This window comes from Hippocampus bargibanti, linkage group LG08 (assembly GCF_051943395.1).
Source record: "Hippocampus bargibanti isolate YZ-2025 linkage group LG08, ASM5194339v1, whole genome shotgun sequence".
Lineage (NCBI taxonomy): Eukaryota > Metazoa > Chordata > Actinopteri > Syngnathiformes > Syngnathidae > Hippocampus > Hippocampus bargibanti.
The window spans coordinates 13,977,471-14,002,049 of record NC_142741.1 but is presented as its reverse complement, the minus strand read 5'-3'; the positions used below and the strand labels follow the sequence as shown (position 1 = coordinate 14,002,049).

The 24,579-nt window shown below is 45.6% G+C and overlaps 2 protein-coding genes and 1 non-coding gene across 5 annotated transcripts in view; 2 read left to right on the top strand and 1 right to left on the bottom strand.

Moving 5' to 3' along the window:
- itgb5 (integrin, beta 5) overlaps window positions 1-13,435 on the top strand; it is a 59,834-nt gene extending 46,399 nt beyond the window's left edge. For 2 of the 3 annotated variants that reach the window (XM_089003471.1, XM_089003470.1), the window contains 5 exons: window positions 5,346-5,568; window positions 5,768-5,868; window positions 8,435-8,554; window positions 9,018-9,184; window positions 10,429-13,435. In XM_089003471.1, the coding sequence (XP_088859597.1) occupies window positions 5,346-5,568; window positions 5,768-5,868; window positions 8,435-8,554; window positions 9,018-9,184; window positions 10,429-10,518 (701 nt within the window). In that variant the 3' untranslated portion in view covers window positions 10,519-13,435. The remainder of the gene's footprint in view (window positions 1-5,345; window positions 5,569-5,767; window positions 5,869-8,434; window positions 8,555-9,017; window positions 9,185-10,428) is intronic. The other variant, XR_016115889.1, reaches the window with a different exon arrangement.
- Window positions 13,436-15,233: 1,798 nt separating this feature from the next.
- Window positions 15,234-15,315, bottom strand: trnas-gcu (transfer RNA serine (anticodon GCU)). Its single transcript has one exon. It is a non-coding gene; the product is annotated as a tRNA-Ser (tRNA).
- The window catches only part of tnfaip6 (tumor necrosis factor, alpha-induced protein 6), a 43,659-nt gene continuing 34,327 nt past the window's right edge, over window positions 15,248-24,579 (top strand). Inside the window, exon 1 of the mRNA XM_089002636.1 lies at window positions 15,248-15,334. The gene's annotated coding sequence lies outside the window, so the exon portion shown is untranslated. The remainder of the gene's footprint in view (window positions 15,335-24,579) is intronic.

Genomic DNA, 24,579 nt, shown 5'->3' with positions numbered 1-24,579 from the left:
CTGCACATCATTCCACTTTGCCAACATTGCCTTGATGAGCTCACTTGATGCTGCAGCCATCTCCTCCTCCTCGCCCTCAGATGTTCTCGAACCATCCGTTGCTGGCTTTAAAATCCCCAATAAGTGCCGAACTTCCAGGTTGCCACATGGCGATATCGGCGTGAATTAGCCGTGCTTTCTCGCATATAATTGCTTTACTCACGCTGTCGCCGGATAACTGCTTTTCGTTAATTCAAATTAACAGAAGTTTTTCAACCTCTTCGATTGCCCGAGACCGTTGCTTTGACAGCACGGAAACACCCTTTGCAACAGAAGCACCTTTGATGGCTTCTCTGTTGCGGAGAATGGTAGCAATGGTTGACTTCGCATAGCTGTACTGGGCCACTAAATCACACAAACACACACCTCGTTCGTGTTTTTCAATTATCTCCTTCTTCTCCTCGACTGTGATTTTGTTTTGTGTCTTCTTCGGCTGAACACAAGCCTGTGGTGCGGTCTTTTTCGGTCCCATAATAGCAAAATTATTTGCAAATGGCTCCTCGGAGGCGATCACCGTGGGAATTCAGAGAGAGGCGGTGTGGAAAGGTGCGCCGGCTGGTGCGCTGTTCGGTTGTGTGCTCCGCCAAATATCCGAAGATCACTCCGCCAGATCCGAAGATCACTCCGTCAGTCGTGGTGGTTGTGTATCGCAAAAAGTAGTGCATATTTCAAGGTTTAATATTCATAAATTTGACGTTCGTAAACTGAAATGTTCGTAAGGTAAGGTGTTCGTAAGACAAGGGCCCACTGTACCTAGAATGAGCAACCTGGCATCCAAAAGACAAGATGAGTTAATGTTGACGCAACTGCACTTGAGCCCGTGATTAGCACATCGATATCACAATGCAGAGATTGTCGGTTTAATTCCGGCTCCGTCCTCTGTGTGTGGAGTTTGCATGTTCTCCTCGGGCCTGTATGGGTTTTCCTCGAGTCCTCCGGTTTCCTCCCACATTATAAAAACATGGATGGCAGGCTGATTGAAATTTCTAAATCATCCCGAGGTGTGAGAGCGGATGATTATTCATCTATGTCTGCTCTGCGATTGGCTGTTGACCAGTTCAGGGTGTACTCCACCTACTCCCCAAAGGGTCGGGCTTCAGCATGCTGCGTCACTTCTGAGAATAACCTGAGTAGAAAATGGAAGAATGGGTGGATCTTTCCTTCTGTGTTTCATGTTACAGTTGGTGCAGTTCCAATCCCAGATTGTCATTAATAATCTTTCGATGAATTGTCACACCAAGTGACCCAGTTACACTCTCAAAACTTTCCATTGGAAGTGCTTATGAAAGGGCACTTGTTAGTTTAAATATCATAAACTAATATTAGCATTAACGGTTACCTTAAATTTACTGTGTAATTGTAATGTACTTAAATATTTATCTTATTGCGCAATGTTGTCGCCTAACAATTTGCGTGTTCGTGATGAGAGGGATGACCAAAAAAGCCGGCAAGTTACTCACAGATAATTTATTCCTAACAATTTGATCTAATACAGAATTCTGGGTCTCAGAATCAGATTCAGAAAACCTTTATTCGTCCCACAATGGGGAAATTTGCAAAAGCTCCCTGTCAGCTCCCTGACACAGAAAATATTTGCGTGTCCTCAAAATCAGTAGGAGAGACAAAAGACAAAGACTGAGACTGAGGAGCCCAAATTTAAAGGTGTATTACATGCATATTCAAATTTGGCCCACACAAAGAAATCAACCCCCCATTGGGTATCTCCTGGCATTCGGTCCACGCCATCGTTCCCAGGCTGTTTCCCCCGACTTCCAGGCAGGGTGGAGGGGAGATCTAAAGTTGTGTCCTGCCGAGTCAGCGTTTGGTTACTTCCTTACAACTCCGTCGTGCAGCGTTTGGTCATGTTGTGATTTCACACTTCCTTTGTGTGTGAGAGTCAGTTTCCCCTTATCTCCTGGTACCTGTAACACACGTCTCCAACCAAATACTACGCCTTTGTTCTGTTATCTATCTATTGAAAGCAAAGCAATATTTATACTAATGATACTTATTATTTTAATGTTTATCCCGAGCAATGTTTAATATGGCTAAATAGGGCATTAGTTTGCTTTTAAAGGTGGGGTTTTGGATTAACCTTTTAATCTGTTCAAAGTTGTTTGTCTAATCAATTGACTTTTAAACCATAGCGTTCCCTGCTGCAGTGGTGGATCCTGTATTTTTTACATTGCTTTACCAAGGGGACAGAGTTCCCTCCAGACATGTTCTTGCCTCCCTGCCCTCTGTTGAAGGGTACAGTTCATAGAGTGGAATGCTGACTTTTGCTGAAATATCAGTGGCACTTGACACCCAAGGCTGACCACCCAGAGACCTTAATGTTAATTGTTCTCATCACTCTGACATGAACACACATCGAATGATCTGAATGTGCAAATCCGGAAAAGCTGTGTGAGCGCTCTCTCAGGATATATAGTCTGTACATCCATCCATCCATCCATCCATCCATTTTCCTTACCGCTTATTCCTCATTAGGGTCGCGGGGGGTGCTTGAGCCTATCTCAGCTGTCTTCGGGCACGAGTCTGGGGACTCGTCCCTGAATATTCCAATACATTACAATGCAATACATAATGGTTTATATAGCGCTTTAACAACAGCTGAAACTGTAACAAAGCACTTTACAAAAACTGTTTACACAAAGTAAAATAATAAACACAAAACATAACACAAAACATGGACAGTCGTGCAATTCAGGCTATATTTCTTGCTTTGTTGTTTAAAGCAGTTTGATATAAAAGAGGAGACTATTAAAGTGTCCTTTCCCAGTGGATCAGAGACGTCATGCTCAAAATGAGCACACAATAAATTTATTAAAAGTATTGCCCTTATAATCTGATACGCCGCATATATGGATCGGTATTCAGATGTCTTGGACATCATATGTTCTGTACAGCGCTTAGTTATACATGCAGCTGGTGGTGAAAGCTCCATATTAATAAAGCGGTATTGTATCATATTCTCTTTAGCGTGATGATGCATAGCTCAACTGCCGACACGATTTTGGCTTCTATTCTATACGCCTTATAATGTGGTGCACCCTATATGTATATTAAGGCCAGGGAAATACATTCATACAGGGGTCCCCAACCCCCGCGCCGCGGACCGGTACCGGTCGGTGGGTCATTTGGTACCGGGACGCGAAGAAAAAATAAATAATTTATATATCTGAGTCTGAACTATGTTTTATTTTGAAAAATGAAAAGTCACCGCTTGCAGCGCATTTCCGTGACGAGGAATGGCTCGCAAAGCTCCCTTACCAGTGCGACATGTTCAACCTGCTCAACGAACACAATCTGTCACTTCAGGGGAAAATGACAACTGTCTTCAAGTTGACTGATAAAGTAGCTGCATTTAAACTGGATTTGTGGAGACGGCGCATGAATAGCGGTGTATTTGACATGTTTCAAACATTGGCGGGGTTTTTGGAAGAGACTGAGCCCGAGCCTTCATTCCTCCAGCTCACAGGTGTCAAAGTCAAGGCCCGCGGGCCAAATCCGGCCCACCACATCATTTTTTTCGGCCCGCGAAAGCAAATCAAACTTGTTAAATTCCACGATGATTGCAAAAATCTGAGCCAAAATTTCATATTTTTGGATGTCAACCACAATAAAAGTCATTATTCTTGACTTCAGATTTGAAAACGAGTTATTCATTAATTTGCTGTGTGCTCTATATGTAATATTTGAAGGGATTTAAACATTCTAATGGGTTCCCCAAATTCATAACGGCCCTCGAGAGGAAACCATAACTACAATGTGGCCCGCGGCAAAAAATGACTTTGACACCCCTGCTCCAGCTGATGCACGAGCACCTGTCTTTGCTATTAAGAGTTTGAGCTCTACTTCCCAGCCACAAAAGACCAACGAAATGACAAGGAATGGATCTGCAACCCATTTGCCAACAAAACAGGTGAATCCAGCATGCCTGTGAGAGAGGAAGAACAACTGCTGGAGTTCGCAAATGATGGCGGATTTAAAAGTATATTTGTGACAACAACTCTGCCGGTGTTCTGTATTAAAGTGATGGCAGAATACCCCGAGATCGCCACAACACCACTGAAAACCCTGTTGCCGTTTCCGACATCTTATTTGTGTGAAGCGGGGTTTTCTGCAGGGACAGCAATAAAAACAAAACTACGGAGTAGAATGGACATAAGCAAGACACTTCGGGTGTCATTGTCTCCCATTATCCCTAGATGGGACTGTCTCTATGAAGAGAAACAAGCTCAGGAGTCCCACTGATTCAGTTGTAGTGATTTATTTTTATTTTTCATGCGCTTTGCACTTGTTTTTGTGGTGTATCTTATTTTGAAGGCACGTTTAAACATTACCATGGTGACCATTGAGCGTTAAGAGGCAGAGACAATGTTACATATGTTGTTGTTGGCGCGATGTTACCAGGACTCTGCTAATAAAGTTGGATAAAAATACACAATGGATTCACATTTATTATTATATTTAAAAGAAAGAAAAAACAGTTTCCATACCTGTCGTATCATTTTATTTTGTTGTATTTATCCGCCGGTCCATGAAAATATTGTCTGACATTAAACCGGTCCGTGGCGCAAAAAAGGTTGGGGACCCCTGCATTAATAGATTCTGGCTCTACTGTTAATCTTTTGACGCATTAATTTTCCTGGAACGGCAGCATGCTGGAATTGATAAAGTTGAAATAAATACTATTTAAGAGGAGAATTGTAATACTGTACTCAACGCAAAGTGAAGTCAAATCCGGGTCCCCCGGGTTTTGCAGTACCACAGCCACGTGCGGTGGGCTGTCGTCCAATTGATTTCGACCTGTTCAGAATTCCCTCACCCCCGTGTGCATTACACAAGGGATTGGGAAATCTGTCATTGAGTCACAAATCGCCATCTCATAACCAGGCGGGCATTCTAATTTGACTGTTGCCAATGCTTTTGGACAATTGAAAGATTTTTGTCGTGTGTCTTTGAGCTTTCAAGACTTCGCCTCCTCCACATAAATGATGCAGCAATTTTGTCACATCCTTGTGTGAAAGAGTTGCAAGTCCAATCTCCCTCTTGGGATTCCAACCCTAAGCTTCTTTCATGGCATTGTTTTGGGTCAGTTGTTTAGCATCATTAGGATCAGATGCTTGTCCATCAAGGAGGCAAAGGTCAGTCTCAGTTATTGGCTTATGCCCCAGTGCTACAGGAAATGATTTCTGTTTGATTGTTAGTCTTTGCCGAGCAAGATCACGTCAGTTCTACTGAGAGATGAATTGGGCTCTTCAGTGCTAACTTCCTCTTTAAACTTGCACTCCCCTTGTCAGGTCACGGCGAGTGCTACTGCGGCGAGTGCAAGTGCCATGCTGGCTACATCGGGGACAACTGCAACTGCTCCACAGAGACCGCGTCGTGCATTGCCGACAACGGGCAGATGTGCAGCGGGCGCGGCGGTTGTGTTTGCGGACGCTGCCAATGCACGCAGACTGGCGCCTTCGGAGATACGTGTGAAAAATGCCCCACCTGTCCGGACGCCTGTGACACTAAAAGGTAGATAAAAGGACAGTGAATCCAATTAAACCTAAAATTGTTGGATTTGACATGGTTCTATCAGTGTATGTACTGTCATCTGCTCCTAGTTCACATCTGCTGTGTTAACGCAGTTTGTTAGCTGCCTGAAGCCGGCACAAATCACAAACTTAACTTATTGAAAAGTATGCATTTTTCTTTTTTTTTTCATTAAATGCAGAGAATGCATTGAGTGCCGCCTTTTCAACTCGGGAAAGCTCTCAGACAACCAGACTTGCCAACGTCTGTGCAAGGATGAAATCATCACAGTGGAGACTCTCAGTAAGTAAACATTGTCCATGAGCATTTACGCGCACGCACGCACGCACGCACGCACGCACGCACGCACACACACACACACACACACACACACACACACACACACACACACACACACACACACACACACATACACACGCACACGCACACACACACACACACACACACACACACACACACACACACACACACACACACACACACACACACACACACACCCCAGCAGTGTTCACATACTGTATATCTGTGCCAGCATTCTCTTTAACTCCACCCAACTTGAGTACTGTTATTATTTTTGTGGGCAGCTTGAAGTATCAGTGGGTGACATGCTTATGATTCTTAAATCATAAGCACTTCAAAGTCTGTGTTCATTGAAAACTACCATAAGTTTAATGTTCCAGCAATTAAAGAACAGCAAGCCTCAGCTGTGTGTGATGTCATGGAAGGGTTGAGTATAGTTCTTCAAAACTGTGATCCAGCTGCATGACGGCACACTTTTTCTGTTTTTAAATTCACAGATGCCTCCCGTGTATAAGCACTGAAATACAATATTTCCTCAAGTGCTAATAATAGACTTCATTTATCAGAAGATGGTCCTCTTATATTGAAGCACTGTGTGTAGTTAGTTATAACATATTTCATCTAGTCGTGGTAACTGCTGCATTCTTTCATTTTTTTAACAAGACTGTGTGTCGTGATACTATCCTTTCTCAAATAATGGTCCCCTCTCAGTTAGATGCCCTGTGGTCTTCTATTTAGGTGGACTTGTGCTGTAATTCCATTTTAAAGAAAGATATGTCTAAGCTCAAATACACCCATTTCCAGCCCCACAAAATAATAAATGCTAGATGGTTGGCATTACTTTTACTATACCGTATACTCATATTAGCTGTGTGTTGTACGCCTTTACAGAAGTCAGCCAACAGATAAATGCCTGGTACTTCTGCAGTTGAGTAAATAAACCCTCAGAATTATGCGTGATTCAGTTAGGAGCAGGCAGCAGGTGTGTGTGTGCGTGTGCTTGTGTGCGTGTGTGCGTGCGTGTTGCTGTTGTAACTATTTTAGGAGCACTGGGTCTTGGCCCAATTTTGACGTGATTCATAGCATTCCTCACTTGTCGGATCAGCCCTAATGGACTCCACATGTACATTCCACATATAACCAGAGAAGGGAGGGATTTGCCGTCTATTCCCCTCCTCCTCATGCACGCATGGACATCAGTGAGCAATGAATCAAAACACACCCGCAACATGAAGCCACATGATTTCCCCTCCATGCTGGATTGTTGATATCAATAAAGTACACAGTGCAGCTAAATGCCATCTTCAATTCTGAAACAATAATGACATTATGATGTGAATAATGAATTAATCAATAATTGCTTGACATGCTGGGTGTAATGGCACTTTATAATTATATTATTACTGATTTTTTCTTTTCATTAAAGGACAAGCGACGTCTCCGGACAAGTTGTGTCCATAATTTGTAAAATGGCTTCAAATGACTTCTACTGAGTGTATTTTAATAAGATTCCACCGCATATAGCTATATTTTACATTTTAAGACTCGCGCTTAATAATCAGGAGGTCTTGTTTTTGAGTTGGTGACGAATCCGTACGTGACGTCACGAAAGCAACACCCCTGACGAAAAAAAGACGCATTGTAGCGGTCCTTCCATCACGTCAATGTATTTTGCTGTACTTGTTTGGTCTGGGGACCTCGTGTTGCACCCAAAAGCCGCCAGAAGAGGGCGTCCAAGCTCCATATAACGAATTTATCAGCCTGTGGAAACGGAGGTGACCACAGGAGGTCGCCATTTTGTGTCTCTTTTTTGGTGAGACATTTCCCCTCAATGTTGCCTCATAATGGCACGGAATAAATTATTTATTCGATTGCAAACATATATGTTTTCCTCTTCAGAACTATTTGAATCATATTCATAACTGGATGTGTAACAAGAAAGCATATTCTTTTTTTTATGTACCGTATTTATTCGAGTATAACACGCAAAATGTTCTGTCTTAAAAAGACTCAAAGTATGGGTGCGCGTTATAAACGAGTCCTGGGGAAAAAAATCTCGTATATATTGAATGCTTCATCCCTTCCAGGAGGGGGCAGCATTTCCATTGCTATTCTCCATAGTCGAGCTGTTGTTAAGATGCCCTTCAGTTTCGATTCGCGGAAAGACCCGGATCACGCGCATTCCTTTTTATTGATTGTTGATTACCATTTCTTTAGCTACGGGCCATTTCCTTTCCTCGCCTCGCCCATACTACACTGAAACGTGAGTTAAGCATTGCTGTTTTGCACAATTACCAATATCCAGAGTTTTGATTCAGTGTTCTTCATATTTTAATCGATATACTGTTACCGAGCCGAGAAAAAGTGAACATTTTATACCGATTTTTAATTGAAAATTAGGGGTGCGCGTTATACACGTGTGTGCGTTATACTAATAAATACAGGATATACTTTTTTTTAGGAAGCATGATTGACATGTTGCTGGTGTTCAAAGTTACATAATCAGAATCATCTTTATTGATGTAGTTTGCCGTTTTGTTCATCCTAGAAACGGACGAGTCGGGCGCCGTGCTGTGCCTCTACAAGACGGACGCCGACTGTGTGATGAAGTTCACGTACTCGGAACATGCCAGCGGACAGTCCGTTCTCACTGCCCTGACGGAACCAGGTGAGCTCCTGTTTGCTTCTCGCTGTGCTATACCTTATGACGTGTCCCATTCATGGAAAGAAAAAGTAGTGAGCAGAGCTCTTGAGCGTTCACTCAACCCGGAAGTAACACAGCAGCAAAGTTATGAAAGGAAGAGGAAAGGAAAGAAAGGGGGGAAAACTATATAACAAATAATAAGATAACACTAGGACACAGAGTGTCATTCATTCACTGCGATCTGAGTTTGGCTCCAGGAAGTTGGGGATGAAAACATTGCACACTCAAGCAGGGGAGGTGTGCCGTTTGTGATATACTCAGAGATTACTTAACCTCAGATTTTATTTTCAAAATTACATTGATGTGATGGGATGTTTTTCCATAATGAAATCAATAGTATTTTTTTGAAATAACCTTGAAACATCCACCCCTTTTTAGACACTTTCCTTTTAATTGTCTCCGCCTTGTATTTTGTTGTCTGTGTCAGAATGTGGTGGGGGTCCGGATGCCCTCATGGTCCTGTTGGCGGTGGTGGGGAGCATTCTTCTAGTGGGAGTGCTGCTGCTCGGCGTCTGGAAGCTCATCATCACCATCCACGACCGGCGGGAGTTTTCACGCTTCCAGAATGCTCGTTCCCGTGCACGATATGAGATGGTAGGCAAGGACAGTATCGTACAACCATCAATATATGTTTTTGGTTATATTATTTTATCCGACCACAGTTTATATTACTGCCAAATTTATAGCTCATGTTATGGCCACTTAAAGGACAACCGACGTCTCCGGACAAGTTGTGTCGATAATTTGTAAAATGGCCTCAAATGACTTCAACTGAGCCTATTTTACAAAGATTCCACCGCATGTAGCTATATTTTACGTTTTAAGAATCGTGCTGAATATTCCGGAAGTCTAATTTTTTAGTTGGTGACGAGTCCGTACGTGACGTCACTGAAGGAACGCCCCTGACCGAAAAAAGGACACATATTAGCAGTCCTTTCCTTCGCGTCAATGCTTGTTTGGTCTGAAAACCTCGTGTTGCACCAGAAAGAGCCAGAAGTCCAAGCTTCATGTAAGGAATTTATCAGCCTGTGGAAACGGGCTGAGTAATTCCTCACAGGAGCTCGGTGGCCATTTTCTGCCTCTTTTTGGGTGAGACATTTCCCCCCAATGTTGCCTATAATGGCACGGAATATATTCTTTAATCGATTGCAAACATGTTTGCTTTCCTCTTCAGAACTATTTGAATCATATTCATAACTGGATGTGTAACAAGAAAGCATATTCTCCGAATTTGAAGCCATTGTTTTGATTCTCCAGCAATGCAAGACGTCTTGGCGTGACGTCACGAACTGGGGGCAGGACTTTCTGAAAATGCCCAATTCGCAATTTTTTTGCAGATTTTGGACACTTTAAGTCATTTTTACTGGCGTTTTGCATTTGAATAAAAATATCATACTGTGTGTTTTGGGTATTTTAGATGCTATAAAACGTTTTTCTGATGTCAGTTTGGAAACAAAAAAGTGACGTCGGTTGTCCTTTGAAGGCCAACCACCAAGATTATATTCTCACCAATTTAATGTTCGTAAGGCAAAAAGCTAGTAAACTAAAGTGTTCGTAAACTGAGATATCACTGTAATAGAATAGTAACATAGCATTTTGGTTTTGTCCTGTATTTTATTTTATTTTGTAGTTGTGCTTTGGTTTGTTATGGTTTTGTGTCTGGTGCTTTCTGATTGTATCTGGCTTTGTGTATTTAGGTCCAGTTCTGTTGGTTATGATCGGTTCTATTTGGTCATGTCTGATCCTTTCAAGTTGTACCTGATTACACCCGTATCTGTGGTCGGATATTTCTGTTTTTTGTCTGATTCGTTGTGGACATTTCTGGTTGTGTTCCACAGGCAACCAACCCACTCTACAAGCAGCCTGTCTCTTGCAGTTTTGGTGAGACAGACTTATTCGACAAGCCCTACAATGGAGGGGTCCACTGAACCCTTGGTATTTGTGGCGGCAGGACCCGTCCAAAAAGACAAACCCTAATGGAGGGCATGAGCCCAATGTGGATTCCCTCATCCCCCAACTCCACTCCCCTACTTCCTCATCTTCAACAGGGTCAGAGAAATGAAAGTAAATGACAAAAACTTGTCCTGAAGAAGTAGCTTCACTTAATTGCATTGACCAGAAACGCAGCAACATCTGAATGTTAGCAGTGAGCTAAGCTGGCTGCTGATCACATTTGTATGTATATATTTTTTATAAACACTAAAAAAAAATAGTCTTCGCCAAGCTTAACTATGCACCTCGCTGCTTTTTATATGAAATGAATCAAATTAAGAAAAATCACAGAACATTTTAGGGGGACCACAGCCTCACAAAGTGCTTCAACTAACATTTTACCCCCCAAAAAATTATAAATAAAATGACCTTTAAAGGACAATCGACGCCCCCGGACAAGTTGTGTCCATAATTTGTAAAATGGCTTCAAATGACTTCTACTGAGTGTATTTTAATAAGATTCCACCGCATATAGCTATATTTTACATTTAAAGACTCGCGCTGAATATTCTGGAAGCCTTGTTTTTGAGTTGGTGACGAGTCCTCACCCTACGTCACTGAAGGAACGCCCCTGACTGAGAAAGGACATACTTTGCATCACATCAATGCATTTTGCGGTACTTTGTTTGGTCTGAAAACTTCGTGTTGATCCGTGTTGATGGCGAAATTAGAAGGAAAACACATAAATAACGCCATGGTGAATCCTTGTGTGTTGTGACAAACATTTGAGCCCATGTATTATTATTACACACGGAGGCCAAGTATTATTATTACACACTGAGCTTTGTCGCCATCTTCTGTCTGTTTTGTTGGGTGCGACATTCCCCCGCCCCCTATTGCCTCGAAATGACACGGAATAAATTATTTAATCGATTGCAAACATGTATGCTTTCCTCTTCAGAACTATTTGAATCATATTCATAACTGGGTGTGTAACAAGAAAGCATATTCTCTGAATCTGAAGCCATTGTTTTGATTCTCGAGCAAGGCAAGACGTCACGAACTGGGGGCGGGACTTTCTGAAAATGCCCAATTCGCAGCTCAATTTTTTGCAGATTTCAGACACTTTAAGTAATTTTTATTGGTGTTTTGCATTTGACTAAAATATCATCTCTCATCTCATCTCATTTTCCGTACCGCTTATTCCTCATTAGGGTCGCGGGGGTTGCTGGAGCCTATCTCAGCTGTCTTCGGGCACGAGGCGGGGGACACCCTGAATTGGTTGCCAGCCAATCGCAAGGCACACAAAGACATACAACAGTCACTCTCACACTCACACCTAGGGACAATTTGGAGTGGTCAATCTGCCTGCCATGCATGTTTTTGGAGTGTGGGAGGAAACCGGAGTACCCGGAGAAAACCCATGTTCTCTGGGGAGAACATGCAAACTCCACACAGGGAGGCCGAACCGGGACACGAACCGGCGACCTCTGCACTGTGAAGCCGGTGTGCTAACCACTCGACTACCGGGCCGCCCACTAAAATATCATACTGCGTGTTTTGGGTATTTTAGATGCTACAAAACGTTTTTCTGGATGTCAGTTAGGAAACAAAAAAATGCTGTCGGTTGTCCTTTAAGGTTAATGCTTTTTCTTTGAGTTTCCTTTTGTTGCCTTTTCAACAGAGATGACTTTACTCTGCTTTTCGACAACTTTGTTTGAGGGGAGGTTACAGTGCCAACCGGTGCTTTGGCATGTACATGACTGCCTGGTGGAGAGGTGTGGTAAAAATGTCGGGTTTTTTTTGTTTTGTTTTTAAACGACTGCCTGGTGGAGAGGTGTGGTAAAAATGTCGGGGTTTTTTTTGTTTTGTTTTTAAACATACCTGAGTACACGCAGACAGATGTCGGTGACAATTTTGTAAGGGTTTGTGTGCATGCGTGTGTAATTTCAAGTCTGGGCAGCCCGTAGTGCCCTGAACTGTTATTACACTCCCACAGTTGCCCTTCAATTTCAGATGGTGAGTAGAATTCAACTTCATTGTAAAAAATGGTTATGCAGTCATATTCAATGATTCAAAGATCTTGAACCGAAGTGGGCTTCAAACTACGTGTAGATCTTAGAGCTGTCAGGGGCATTAAAAATCTCATACAGATTGGAATTAATGAAGTCCTGATTGAGATCAACATGAGAGATGGGAGATTAAGACTACATGTATATTATGCCAAGGATAATATATGTAGGGATTTGGTTATGATTCATATTTTGGGAGGAAAAGTGACACTGCATCCTCCTAAGATTTATACTTAAGATTCAGAAACAATTCATACAATTTTACAGCGCTCATGCTTCCTCCTAAAGTGGGGAAATTGGCACCTTTTCGGACAGTGGGGCGAGGGGGACTTTGTCCCACTTTGCACACCAACCAGCAGGGATTTTTAACATGAAAAAAAGTACAAAAACAAATTCACCAGCATTAAAATGATCATTTTTATTTATATCCACTGTGGCATAATTTTCAATCATAATTTATAGGGTGGAGTGGTACAGACAACAGTGTCAAATGTTTATCAGAATCTGAATCATCTTTATTGCCAAGTATGTAGAACACACAAGGAATTTGTTAGCGATACAATACTTGTTGTTCTTACTTTTATATAATCTAATAACACAATTTGCACCTTTAATACGAAAGCGACTCACTAAGTTTAGAAGTGTCAGGGACTTTTAAGTGTATGTATGTGCGTGTGTGTAATTAGCATCAAATGTAAATATGTATGAATTGGGTAGAAGTTTTCACTGCACAGTTGGGACTGTAACCGATAACACCTTGTGGTAACATACAGTCGCACAATCGGGACTCGGGCATGTTTGTGTGACACTGCATGACAACACAATAAATTAGCTTGTTTCAGAAGAACTTGAGTCTGTTTTTTTGTATTGTTTATTTGTGTGCTGATGCTGTCTTTTACACTTATTCCCCAGGACGACCTGCAATAATGTCGTTACGAAACAAAGCATATCATTTTGGGAAGTTAGCACATTATCGTGTCCTTTTCGGGATTTTAGAATTTTTAATTTTTACACTCATCTGTATTTGTGCTCTCACTTTGTAAGACCTTCCACAACCTAACAAATTTGGGGTACCTCCTATCACATGCATCATACACACACACACACACACACACACACACACACACACACACACACACACACAGGTTTATGATACACTGATATTTTCCCTTGCTAACGTTTTTATTTGTGTTTGTTTTTGCAACTTTTGAGGCATTTTTCTCCCGAGTTCATTCGCGTTAAGGCTTTTTGAATTTCACTGTATTTACACCCAATCATCTTAATTCAAAATGTTAATGTGCAATATTCAGAAATAAGACTATTTTGTTGATTGGTCCGGCCTTGGACAGACATTTTTAATCCCTGCATGATTTGCTGTTTGTGAGAGAATCCTCTCCAGTTGGAAAAATCTGCACCACTTCCTCATTTAAACTTTCACTTCCTGTGTGGGACTCCATTGGTTTTTCTTAATATGCTGAACACACACTGCTGTTAGGCCTTAAATATCTTTTGAGGGGATGCTAAAGTGAGAGAGTTGGTGGTTTAACATCAACAGTTGGGAATATTTTTCTTGATCAAATTTTAAACTCAATGATGTCATTAAGGGCCAATATATTACTTAATATATAAGTTTACTTTATATTACTCAAAGAAGTACAGATAACGGCTGAAGAAACCTTTTCATCGATATATTACTTAAACTTTCACATTGTAATGACACCCTTGCAGTTGGAAATCAGGCCTTCAGTTATGACTTATGACGTACATCCAAATATTAAAACTTATCTTGTTTCTTATCAGTTGCAGAAACCTTCAAGATGATGCAAAACGTTTAAACATTGTTCCCAACGCTTGTCACACGCCAACTGCCTCCTTCACAAAACTATCCAGTACAAACAACGCAGTATGTGTGTCAGCATGTTTTGGAGGTGTGACCGTCCAGTGCTCAATGCTGCCATTGCCATTGTTAGGGAGTTGCGTGTCAATCAAAAGCCTTGCTCGGCTGACTCAAATTTGGTTCTTTGGTTTGTCACCTCCAAACAAGTCCAGTAATGTTGTGATTTACTTTCAGACTCTCCGAACAGGCGGCGCCACAGCGGGTCAAAAAAGCACCTCAACAAATGACTCGAAGATTCTTCGATACGTTTCCTTTTGATTGTTGCCCCTTGCTGCCATCCAGTGGACATTCTGATTCTCCACGTTCTCTACATTGATAGCTTGTCGAGTGAAGTCAAAGTCACCTTTATTGTCAAATATGCTAATCTGCATGACATACAGCACAGATGAAACTACTGTCCTCTCGGACCCAGCATGCAAGGCACTTATAATGACTTTAACAAACATAATAAACATGAAAACGCCAATTTGCCGACAATTTTTGAACAAGTTATCAATAGATTTTTTTAGTTTAATTATGAATATACACGGAATAAAATGTTTACAACAAAATATGTTCATGTTTATGTTTGTTAAGTAATTATAAGTGCCTTGCATGCTGGGTCCGAGAGGACAGTAATTTCATCTGTTTTGTATGTCATGCATATTAGCATATTTGACAATAAAGCTGACTTTAACTTTGAAAGGCAGCTGGGTGGGGACGCACTATCAAATACGCATTTTGTGACCCTGTAAAACAATTTCGACGAGGATGGGATTCGAACCCACGCGTGCAGAGCACAATGGATTAGCAGTCCATCGCCTTAACCACTCGGCCACCTCGTCTGGTTAACACTTGAGATCGGTAAACCCATTTTTTATTTGTCAATTTTACTTAATATTGACGTATATATCGAAACAGGACTGTATTGGTTTGATATGATCTTGGTAGCGTGCCTTGCTTATTTTAAAGGACTTTGACCTCGATTACTTTAAATAGAAAGTAGGGACTCAACTCGTCATTCAATGAAGAACAGTTACCGGACATAACTTGTGCCCATTCATTCTGCACACTTGAACAAACCTCATGTCGTGCTAGCCCTTCAGGCTGCAATTTCCTTTGTTGTCTTCATAGGGATCATAGGCGCATTCATGAAGCTAAAGGGGAAAAACGTCGACCTTGTTCCTCTACAATAGTGTTTTTAATAATAATCATTATAATGTAGCCGTTGAGGAATGAGCACACACGATGAATATGTGGAGACGTGTTTATTCCAACGGCTAACAAGTGGATCTGAACTGAACAGCAAAAGCAGTGCAATACATGCAACATGAACTGCCCCCTCTCCTGCACCTGCTGGGTGAGATGCCTGGTCCTAGTGCCCGCCACACAGCCCCCCCCCCCCAGAACACCCAGAAGGAAGGTCAAGGTGAAAATTTTGCAGGGGGCTTAACCAGCCTGCCCCAACGACTACGCAGTCCGTCATTAGGTGGTGTAGGTGATTCGGGCGAGACCTCAGTGGGGGAACGACACTCAACCCTGGCATGCCGCGGTGAGGCTGGAGGTTTCGGAGGGCGTCCGCGACGTGGGGCCTGGGCCGGCGAAACGTCCTCGCCTGCAACTAAATAAGCCGGTTTGAGCCTGTCTATTGAAATTCCCTCCCTCCGCCCACCCATATCGAGCACAAAACTCTTTTCACCGTGTTCGAGCACTCTAAACGGGCCGTCGTACGGCGGTCGGAGGGGAGAGCGGTGGGCATCGTGACGCACAAAGACGAAACGGGCTGACCTAAGAGCAGACGGAACAAATATTTTGGGGACGCAGTGGTGAATTGGTGCTGGAGTCAGGGGCTCTGCTGGCAAAAGGGGGAATGAAGGTGCACCCGAAGCTTCAGGCAGAAATTCACCAGGAACGCGGAGTGGTTGACCGAGCACTAACTCTGCGGGGGCGGCGTTAAGGTCTTCTTTAGGGGCCGAACGTAACCCGAGCAGGACCCACGGAAGCTGGTCGACCCAGTTACCGTCCGACAGCGCGGCCCGTAGCGCGGCTTTCAGTGACCGGTGGAAACGTTCGCACATCCCGTTAGCCTGCGGGTGGTAGGCCATAGTGCGGTGTACCTGCACACCCAAGGACTGCGCCATGGCCGACCAGAGCTCGGACACAAACTGGGGGCCTCTGTCCGAAGTGATATCGGATGGCGTGCCGAAACGTGCGACCCAGGACGACAGAAATGCGCGAGCAATATCTGCCGAGGTCGTGGAGGACAGGGGGACTGCTTCCGGCCACCTAGTGGCTCGATCGACCATGGTGAGGAGATGTGTGCAACCCGCGAAGGAGGGAGGGGCCCGACCAGATCCACATGGACGTGGTCAAATCTCCTGTCCGGAATTGGAAAAGTTTCCAGGTTTGCTCGGGTGTGCCTGTGGACTTTGGCGCGCTGACATGCCACGCATGCAGCTGCCCACTTCCTGACGTCCTTCCGTAACCCAGGCCAGACAAACTTGGCCCCAATAAGTTTGACTGACGCCCGGACGCCAGGGTGTGAGAGGGAATGAATAGAATTAAAAATTCGCCGACGCCACTCCTGCGGAACCACGGGACGAGTGCGACCCGTAGACACATCGCAGAGGAGAGCGGGACCCCCTTCACACAGTGCCACCATCTCAAGTTTCAGGGCTGTGCCTGCTGCCTTGAGTTCGTGGATGTCCTTATCCTCAGATTGGGCGGTGGCCATCTCTGAAAAATCCACCCCGAGCTGGACTGGACACACAATCGCGCGTGACAAGCAATCGGCCACAGGGTTACATTTGCCGGCCACGTGCTGAATGTCTGTTGTGAATTCAGAAATGGCCGCCAAATGCCGTTGCTGTCGGGCCGACCACGGTTCAGTCACATTTGACATGGCGAATGTGAGTGGTTTGTGATCCACATATGCGGTAAACCGGCGCCCCTCGAGGAGGAAACGAAAATGGCGCGTTGCAAGATAGAGTGCTAACAACTCTCTGTCGAAAACACTGTACTTGCGTTCGTTATCTTGCAGCTTCCGACTGAAAAATTCTCCACAAGCTGCTCAACCACCGCCCCTACGGCAACATCAGACGCGTCGGTAGTCAAAGCCACCTGTGCGGTTGAGATTGGGTGGACCAGAAAAGTTGCACCCGCGAGAGCTTCCTTGGCCCGTTGGAAGGATTGTGCTCGTTGCGGTGCCCACTCGACGGGGTCGTTAGCCTTCTTTTTTCTCAAGGCGTAGAGGGGTTGTAGGAGGTCGGCTGCGTGAGGAAGAAACCGGTTGTAAAAATTGATCATGCCCAAAAACTCCTGCAGAGCCTTAACTGTGGCCGGGCGGGGGAAATCCACCACTGCTTGCACTTTGGCGGGTAAGGGGGTGGCGCCCTGTGGAGAAATGCGATGCCCCAAGAAATCGATCTTGGACAGCCCAAATTGGCACTTAACAGGGTTAACTATAAGGCCGTGCGAATCAAGGCGCTTGAAAACTTCGGTTAAGTGCGACAGGTGTTCCTCCGGTGAAGGGCTGGCCACAAGGATGTCGTCTAGATCGACGAATACAAAATCAAGACCTCGCAAGACTGAGTCCATCAGTCTCTGAAAGGTCTGTGCCGCTCCCTTCAGGCCAAAAGGCATACGGAGGAATTCAAAAAGGCCAAAAGGGGTTATTACTGCAGTTTTTGGCACATCTTCTGCCCGTACCGGAACCTGGTGATAACCGCGAACGAGGTCAACTTTGGAAAAGATCACGGCTCCGGCCAAACGTGCGGAAAAGTCCTGGATGTGCGGAATTGGGTAACGGTCGTGTGTGGTTACATTATTAAGCCGACGAAAATCACCGCACGGCCGCCAAGAACCGTCACTTTTGGGGACCATGTGCAATGGTGAGGCCCACGGGCTGTTGGAACGCCTCACGATGCCCAAGCGCTCCATCGTCGCGAACTCCCCTTTCGCCATTGCCAATTTTGCCGCGTCGAGGCGACGAGCGCGGGCAAAAACTGGCGGGCCAAACGTGGGAATGAAATGCTCTACCCCGTGTTTAGTATCGGCATTGGAAAAGGCGGGTGTGGTTAACGACGGATAATCGGTCAGCAGGCATTCATAAACGTTACCCGATGTTAAATAATTTGCATGCGTTAACGCCCCGAGCCCTCCGGCCTCACACGGAAAAGTGGCGAAAGAGATGGCGTCAATCAAACGACGGTTGGCAATGTCCACAAGAAGTCCGTGAGCACATAAAAAATCGGCGCCAATTATGGGAACTGTGGTCGAGGCAACAATAAAGTTCCACTTGAATTCCCGTCCGTGGAAACGCACAGTCACCGACCTGGAACCGAAGTTAGCGATGGGCGAGCCGTTAGCTGCGCACAAGGCAGGCCCGCATCCACCTGCCATCTTGTCCGCAGCGGTGGGCGTCAGCAGGCTTACTTGTGCCCCGCTGTCCACAAGGAAACGTCTTCCTGGCGAGGAGTCCGTGATGAAAAGCAGCTCGCTTTCGTTGCTGGCACCCACGGCTGCTACTGGGTGTCGGGCGTTGAAGATTCCCGTCGTCTCGTAGGAGCAGGGAGGTGCGCAGCGTCGAGCCTTGGCGCCAAACCACTGATGGAAATAGCAGGTGGCTTTCCCGCGCCGCTTCTGCGATCCCACTGCGGCCACGACGGTCGGATCGATTTGCACGGCTAACCACCGTATCGCCAAAAGCGCTCGATCTGCTTCTTCCGCCAAGCCACGATAGTCGCCGGTGGCTAGGCACGTCGAGTTAGCGAGCACGGCGCGCACTTCGGGTGGTAGCTGGCGAAGGAAAATGTAGGGGAAAAGGAATCCGCCATCATCCGAATTTAACAGCGACAGCATTTTGTCCATTAGATCCACTGCTGTTCCGTCGCTGAGTCCGGGAAGCGAAAGAAGTCTGTCTGCTCTCTCGGAGGCCGATAGCGTGAACCGCCGGAGCAGCAGTTGTTTGAGCGCGTCGTACTTCCCGCATCGTGGAGGCGCGCGCAGAAGTTGCATCATGCGATGCGTTGTCGGTTTTTCGAGGGACGCCACGACCATGTAATATTTTGGGTCATCTGTTGTGACGCCTCGTAGGTGGAAAAGTGCTTCCACATGCTGGAACCACGAAGCCGGGTCGCTGTGCCAGAACTCGGGCAACTTCGCGGCGTAGGCGGCAGCTGCGAGTTTGGGCGCCGGTCGTGGCGACAGGGCCGTAGAAGATACATCTTCGTCCGTTGCCATGAACATTTCCATCGTCGGGGTCACCAGTGTTGCCGTTGAGGAATGAGCACACACGACTAAATGTGGAGACGTGTTTATTCCAACGGCTAACAAGTGGATCTGAACTGAACAGCAAAAGCAGTGTAATATATGTAACATGAACCGCCCCCTCCTCTGCACCTGCTGGGTGAGATGCCTGGTCCTAGTGCCCGCCACAATATAAATATATTGTGATATCATGAGAGGCTTGCTCTCAGCGGGACGGGACAAGAAGTGCAATGGACGACAGGTTTGGATGCAAAGAAAAAGGTTTTAATCAAGGGTTCCAGGGGGAATTCACAAGCAACAAAGGTTTAGTGTCTATTCCAATACTTATCAAAATAAAGTCTCTTCTGATGCTTAAATCCAAATAAAGTCTCTTCTGCTACTTAAATCCAAATAAAGTCTCTTCTGAGGTAAAACTGAAGACGGAGTTCTTTACAAGAGTCTCTAGGCCTCACCCCTCTTGACGTCCTCGTCATGTAGCCTAGCCACCTTAGCTAGGTTCAAATCCAGTGTTTAGTCGTGGGGTCCCAACTGGCAACGAGTTCCACGCAGCAATCAACTTCTCCACAGAGCACAGCAATCGAGCTTGTCTTTCCCCCAAGCTGCACACTCAGAGGCTCTCTGCCTTAAGAGCCCTGCTTTCCAATCAAGCCCTGATCAGCTGCAGGTGTGTGGGTTTAATTGCTACCTTCCACCAGGTGGGACCAAGACTCTCTCTGGGTGGAGCCATCTTAGGGGGATGTATTTGCCCTCCAGGACACAGCCTCTCGTGACATCACTATATATATATATATATATATATATATATATATATATATATATATATATATATATATATATATGAGAAGGTTTCTTCAGCCGTCATCTGTACAATTTTGCAGGTTTCGGACGTTTCGCCTCCTATCCAAGAGGCTTCGTCAGCGAACTAAAGTCTGACTGGTCGTATCGGCCCTATTTATGTATCCCTAATGTCCAGGCATGGCGGCGCCGGACACAGCTATGATAGGTCACTACTCTCAGGTTGGGGGGAGCAGAGGACCCCTCCCTGTTGCCCCACTGATTGTTCCTACATTCCTGACTAACGACTGGCCTATTTCCCCCACTCCCACCGGTATCACCTCATCAGCATAACGAATGTTGCCTAACCTGTTTTGCCTAAGCAGGCTATTGTATGAACGATCCAAATTGAACCTCATCCCACCAGACCGGTTTAAAGAAGGATTTTGTTGTTTTATAAGAATCGCTTCTTTTACCCCCCTTTCAAACCATCTATGTTCTTTCGCTAAGATTTTAACCTCATTGTCGTCAAATGAGTGGTTGCTAGCTTTTAGGTGCAAATGTACTGCCGATTGAGGCCCACTTGTATTATCCCTGCGATGTTGATAATCTTTTTTTGAGAATTTGTTGAGTCTCCCCAATGTTTGCGTTAACTAAACATATCAGGAGCATATATATATATATATATATATATATATATATATATATATATATATATATATATATATATATATATATATATATATATATATATATATATATATATATATATATATAAAATAATATGACAACACAAAGACACAGAGTCATTCATTCTTCAGCAATTGCTATACCCTCTTTGTGACATTTTGTGACATGAAGCAGTTCTAGATGAAAGAGAGATCAAAGCACCCTTTTCAGCAGTAGATCAGAGACGTCATGTTGGAATGTGCACGTCTACTACAAGCTAAATGTTGAAAGCAAACATGAAGTTGTAGCATCCATTGACGAAAGGAGATTAAAACCTTGTGCAATGCTCCTCAGACACCTGAAAATGATAACTCCAATTCGTTGAACGTGTAAGACAGACAATAGGACAGACCGACAGACAGGCATACAGACAGACAGACAGACAGACAGACACATACTGTACGTACATAAAATAAATATGATAAATTGCAAAAAACATTCAAGACCACGCAAATAGAAATACGAAAACTAACAGAGGAAAAACGGATCCAGTGACTGTAAAGTGACCTTGAGAGTTTTGAAAGGCACTTACAAATGAAATGTATTATTATTATTATTATTATTATTATTATCCATCCATTTTCCGTACCGCTTATTCCTCATTAGGGTCGCGGGGGGTGCTGGAGCCTATCTCAGCTGTCTTCGGCAGGAGGACACCCTCCAGGCCAATGTAATGCCCCTCAGCGTGACAAATGATGCGCAGAGTCGCTGGTATAGCGAGTCGGTATTTTATTAACAAATTTAGCAGTTTTATCACACAAACAGGAGCTGTTGTTACGCCACAACTCACGCGCAGACAATCCCTCAGGCATACTGCCTAACCCCCGTTCTTGGGTCCTCCCTTCTCTCCGTGTGTGTCGTCACGGGACCCCAACAAGCCCAGCCCCCAAACATGCATAACACAAGCACTGAACATTACACTACCCTCCCCTTTATGAAACCCTCGCCCCGAGGGGTCAACAAAAAAAAGTCCTCAAGTCGCTGTGGCCTTCGTCTGCGTCTCTGTGGTCGACCTGGCTGTGGCTCGGTTCCCCCCTGCGCTGGCTGACTCGGGGCAAAACTGGAGGAGGGTGGGGAACCTGGGCTAACCAGATTACCTGACGTGGACGAAGCAGACCCCGCCTCAAATACAGGAATACTGCTGCCCCGGTAAGGGGCCAACCTGTCCCGATGTAGAGCAATTTTCCTGCCCCTGGGGGGGACCGCTACCCGATAAACAACCTCCCCCACCCGCTCGAGTACCCGACAAGGGCCATCCCAGTGGCTGTCTAGTTTGGGGCAGCGGCTTTTTTTCCGTTTGGGCGTATACACCCAAACCAGTTCCCCGGCCCGGAAGTCTCGCCCCTTGCTCCGCACGTCATAATTCCTCTTTTGGCGTGCTCCGGCTTTCTCCAGCTGGTCCCGTGCGAATGCGTGCGCTGCCTCCAGCCGATCCTGCAGTCGACGGGCATACTCCAGCCCCGGCTGGTCCTCGGGGCCGCCTGGTGGTCTTCCAAACGCCATTTCTGCCGGTGTCCGTATTTCCCGGCCCAGCATCAGCAGAGCAGGGGTACAGCTGGTGGAACTCTGAACCGCTGATCGATAAGCCATCAGCACCAGTGGGATGTGCCTGTCCCAGTCACGTTAGTGTGTGGAGGTGAGGATGGCGAGCTGCTGTTGCATGGTGCGGTTGAATCGTTCCACAAGTCCATCACTCTGCGGATGCAAGGGAGTGGTGCGCGTCTTCTGCATGTCAAGGCGTTCACACAGAGCAGCGAACACCCTGGACTCAAAATTTCTGCCTTGGTCACTGTGGATGATATCTGCAGTTCCAAACCGACAGAACATGCCCTCCAGTAGCGCATCAGCTACTGTTTCCGCCTCTTGGTCTGGCAGTGCGTATGCCTCTGGCCACTTGGTAAAATAGTCCATTGCACACAGCACGTAGCGATTCCCTCTGTCTGTCACAAGGAAAGGGCCCATGATGTCCACAGCAACTCTCTCCATGGGCGCACCTACCCTTTGTTGCTGAAGTGGTGCGTGTGATTGGGCTTGAGGTCCTTTGTAGGCCATGCACTCATCACAGCGCCGACAGAAGTCCTCTACGTCCTGTCGGTGCTGCCCCCAATAGAACCCTTGGCGTAGCCGTCGGAGGGTCTTTGTGCTGCCAAAGTTTCCCGAGCCGGTGCCCCCATGACATGCTCTCAGCACCGTCTCTCTGAGAGCTCTTGGCACGACCACCTGCAATCTCTCTTCCCCGGTGGCAGGTTCTTTCCAGGCTCTCTGCAGTACGCCATCCTTGATGCGTAAGCCATCAAACTTGCTCCAAAGGCCTTTGGAAGCAACAGAGAGTCCCATCACGCCTTCCCAGGGCGGCCTCCTGCCACTCTGGACCCACTGCCGCACGGGGTTGAGATCATGGTCCTCCTGTTGTTTTGAAGCCCACTCAGCAGTGTCCACAGCCTCCAGGGTGCAGCATGTCGGCACAGCAGCAGCCGCTTCCCCGCAAAGCTCCAACTCCCTGGCATCTCGCCGGTCACAATAGCTGCAGCCACTAATGGAACATGGGCGCCGGGAAAGTGCATCTGCATTAGCGTGCTGAGCCCCAGCCCGATGCACCACAGTGAAGTGGAATGCTTGCACCTCCTCGAGCCACCGTGCTACTTGGCCTTCTGGTTCCCTGAACGACATCAACCACTGCAGTGCGGCGTGATCTGTTCTGATGGTGAAGGGCACGCCACACAGGTAGTACTTGAAGTGACGTGTCGCCAGAACAACTGCTAGCAGTTCACGTCTTGTAACGCAGTAGCGTCGTTCACTTTTATTGAAAGTGCGGCTGAAATAGGCTACCACTCGCTCACCTTCTGGCCCCACCTGGGACAACACTGCCCCCATGCCGACATTGCTCGCGTCTGTGTCCAGCAAAAAAGGCAGGGATGGATCAGGAGGGGTGAGGACGGGAGCGTTCATGAGGGCTTTTTTTAGGCTGGAGAATGCCTCCTGACAATCCGGCAGCCACACGAAGGGTTCATTATCTTTCAGGAGGCGGAACGAACTCTGTGGTGAGAGGGACTTGCCAGTAGCCACTCCGCAGGTAGAGTGACGAGAACCACGCAGAACCCGAGACCAGATCCAAGGTCTCGTCTACGCGTGGTAGTGGGTAGCAGTCTTTCTTTGTCACCTCTTCTTTGTTTTTGTTAAAGTAATTATTATGCTTTTTATGCTGGGTCCGAGAGGACAGTAATTTCATCTGTGCTGTATGTCATGCATATTAGCATATTTGACAATAAAGCTGACTTTGACTTTGACTTTGACTTTGACGCCCTGAATTGGTTGCCAATCGCAGCGCACATAAAGAC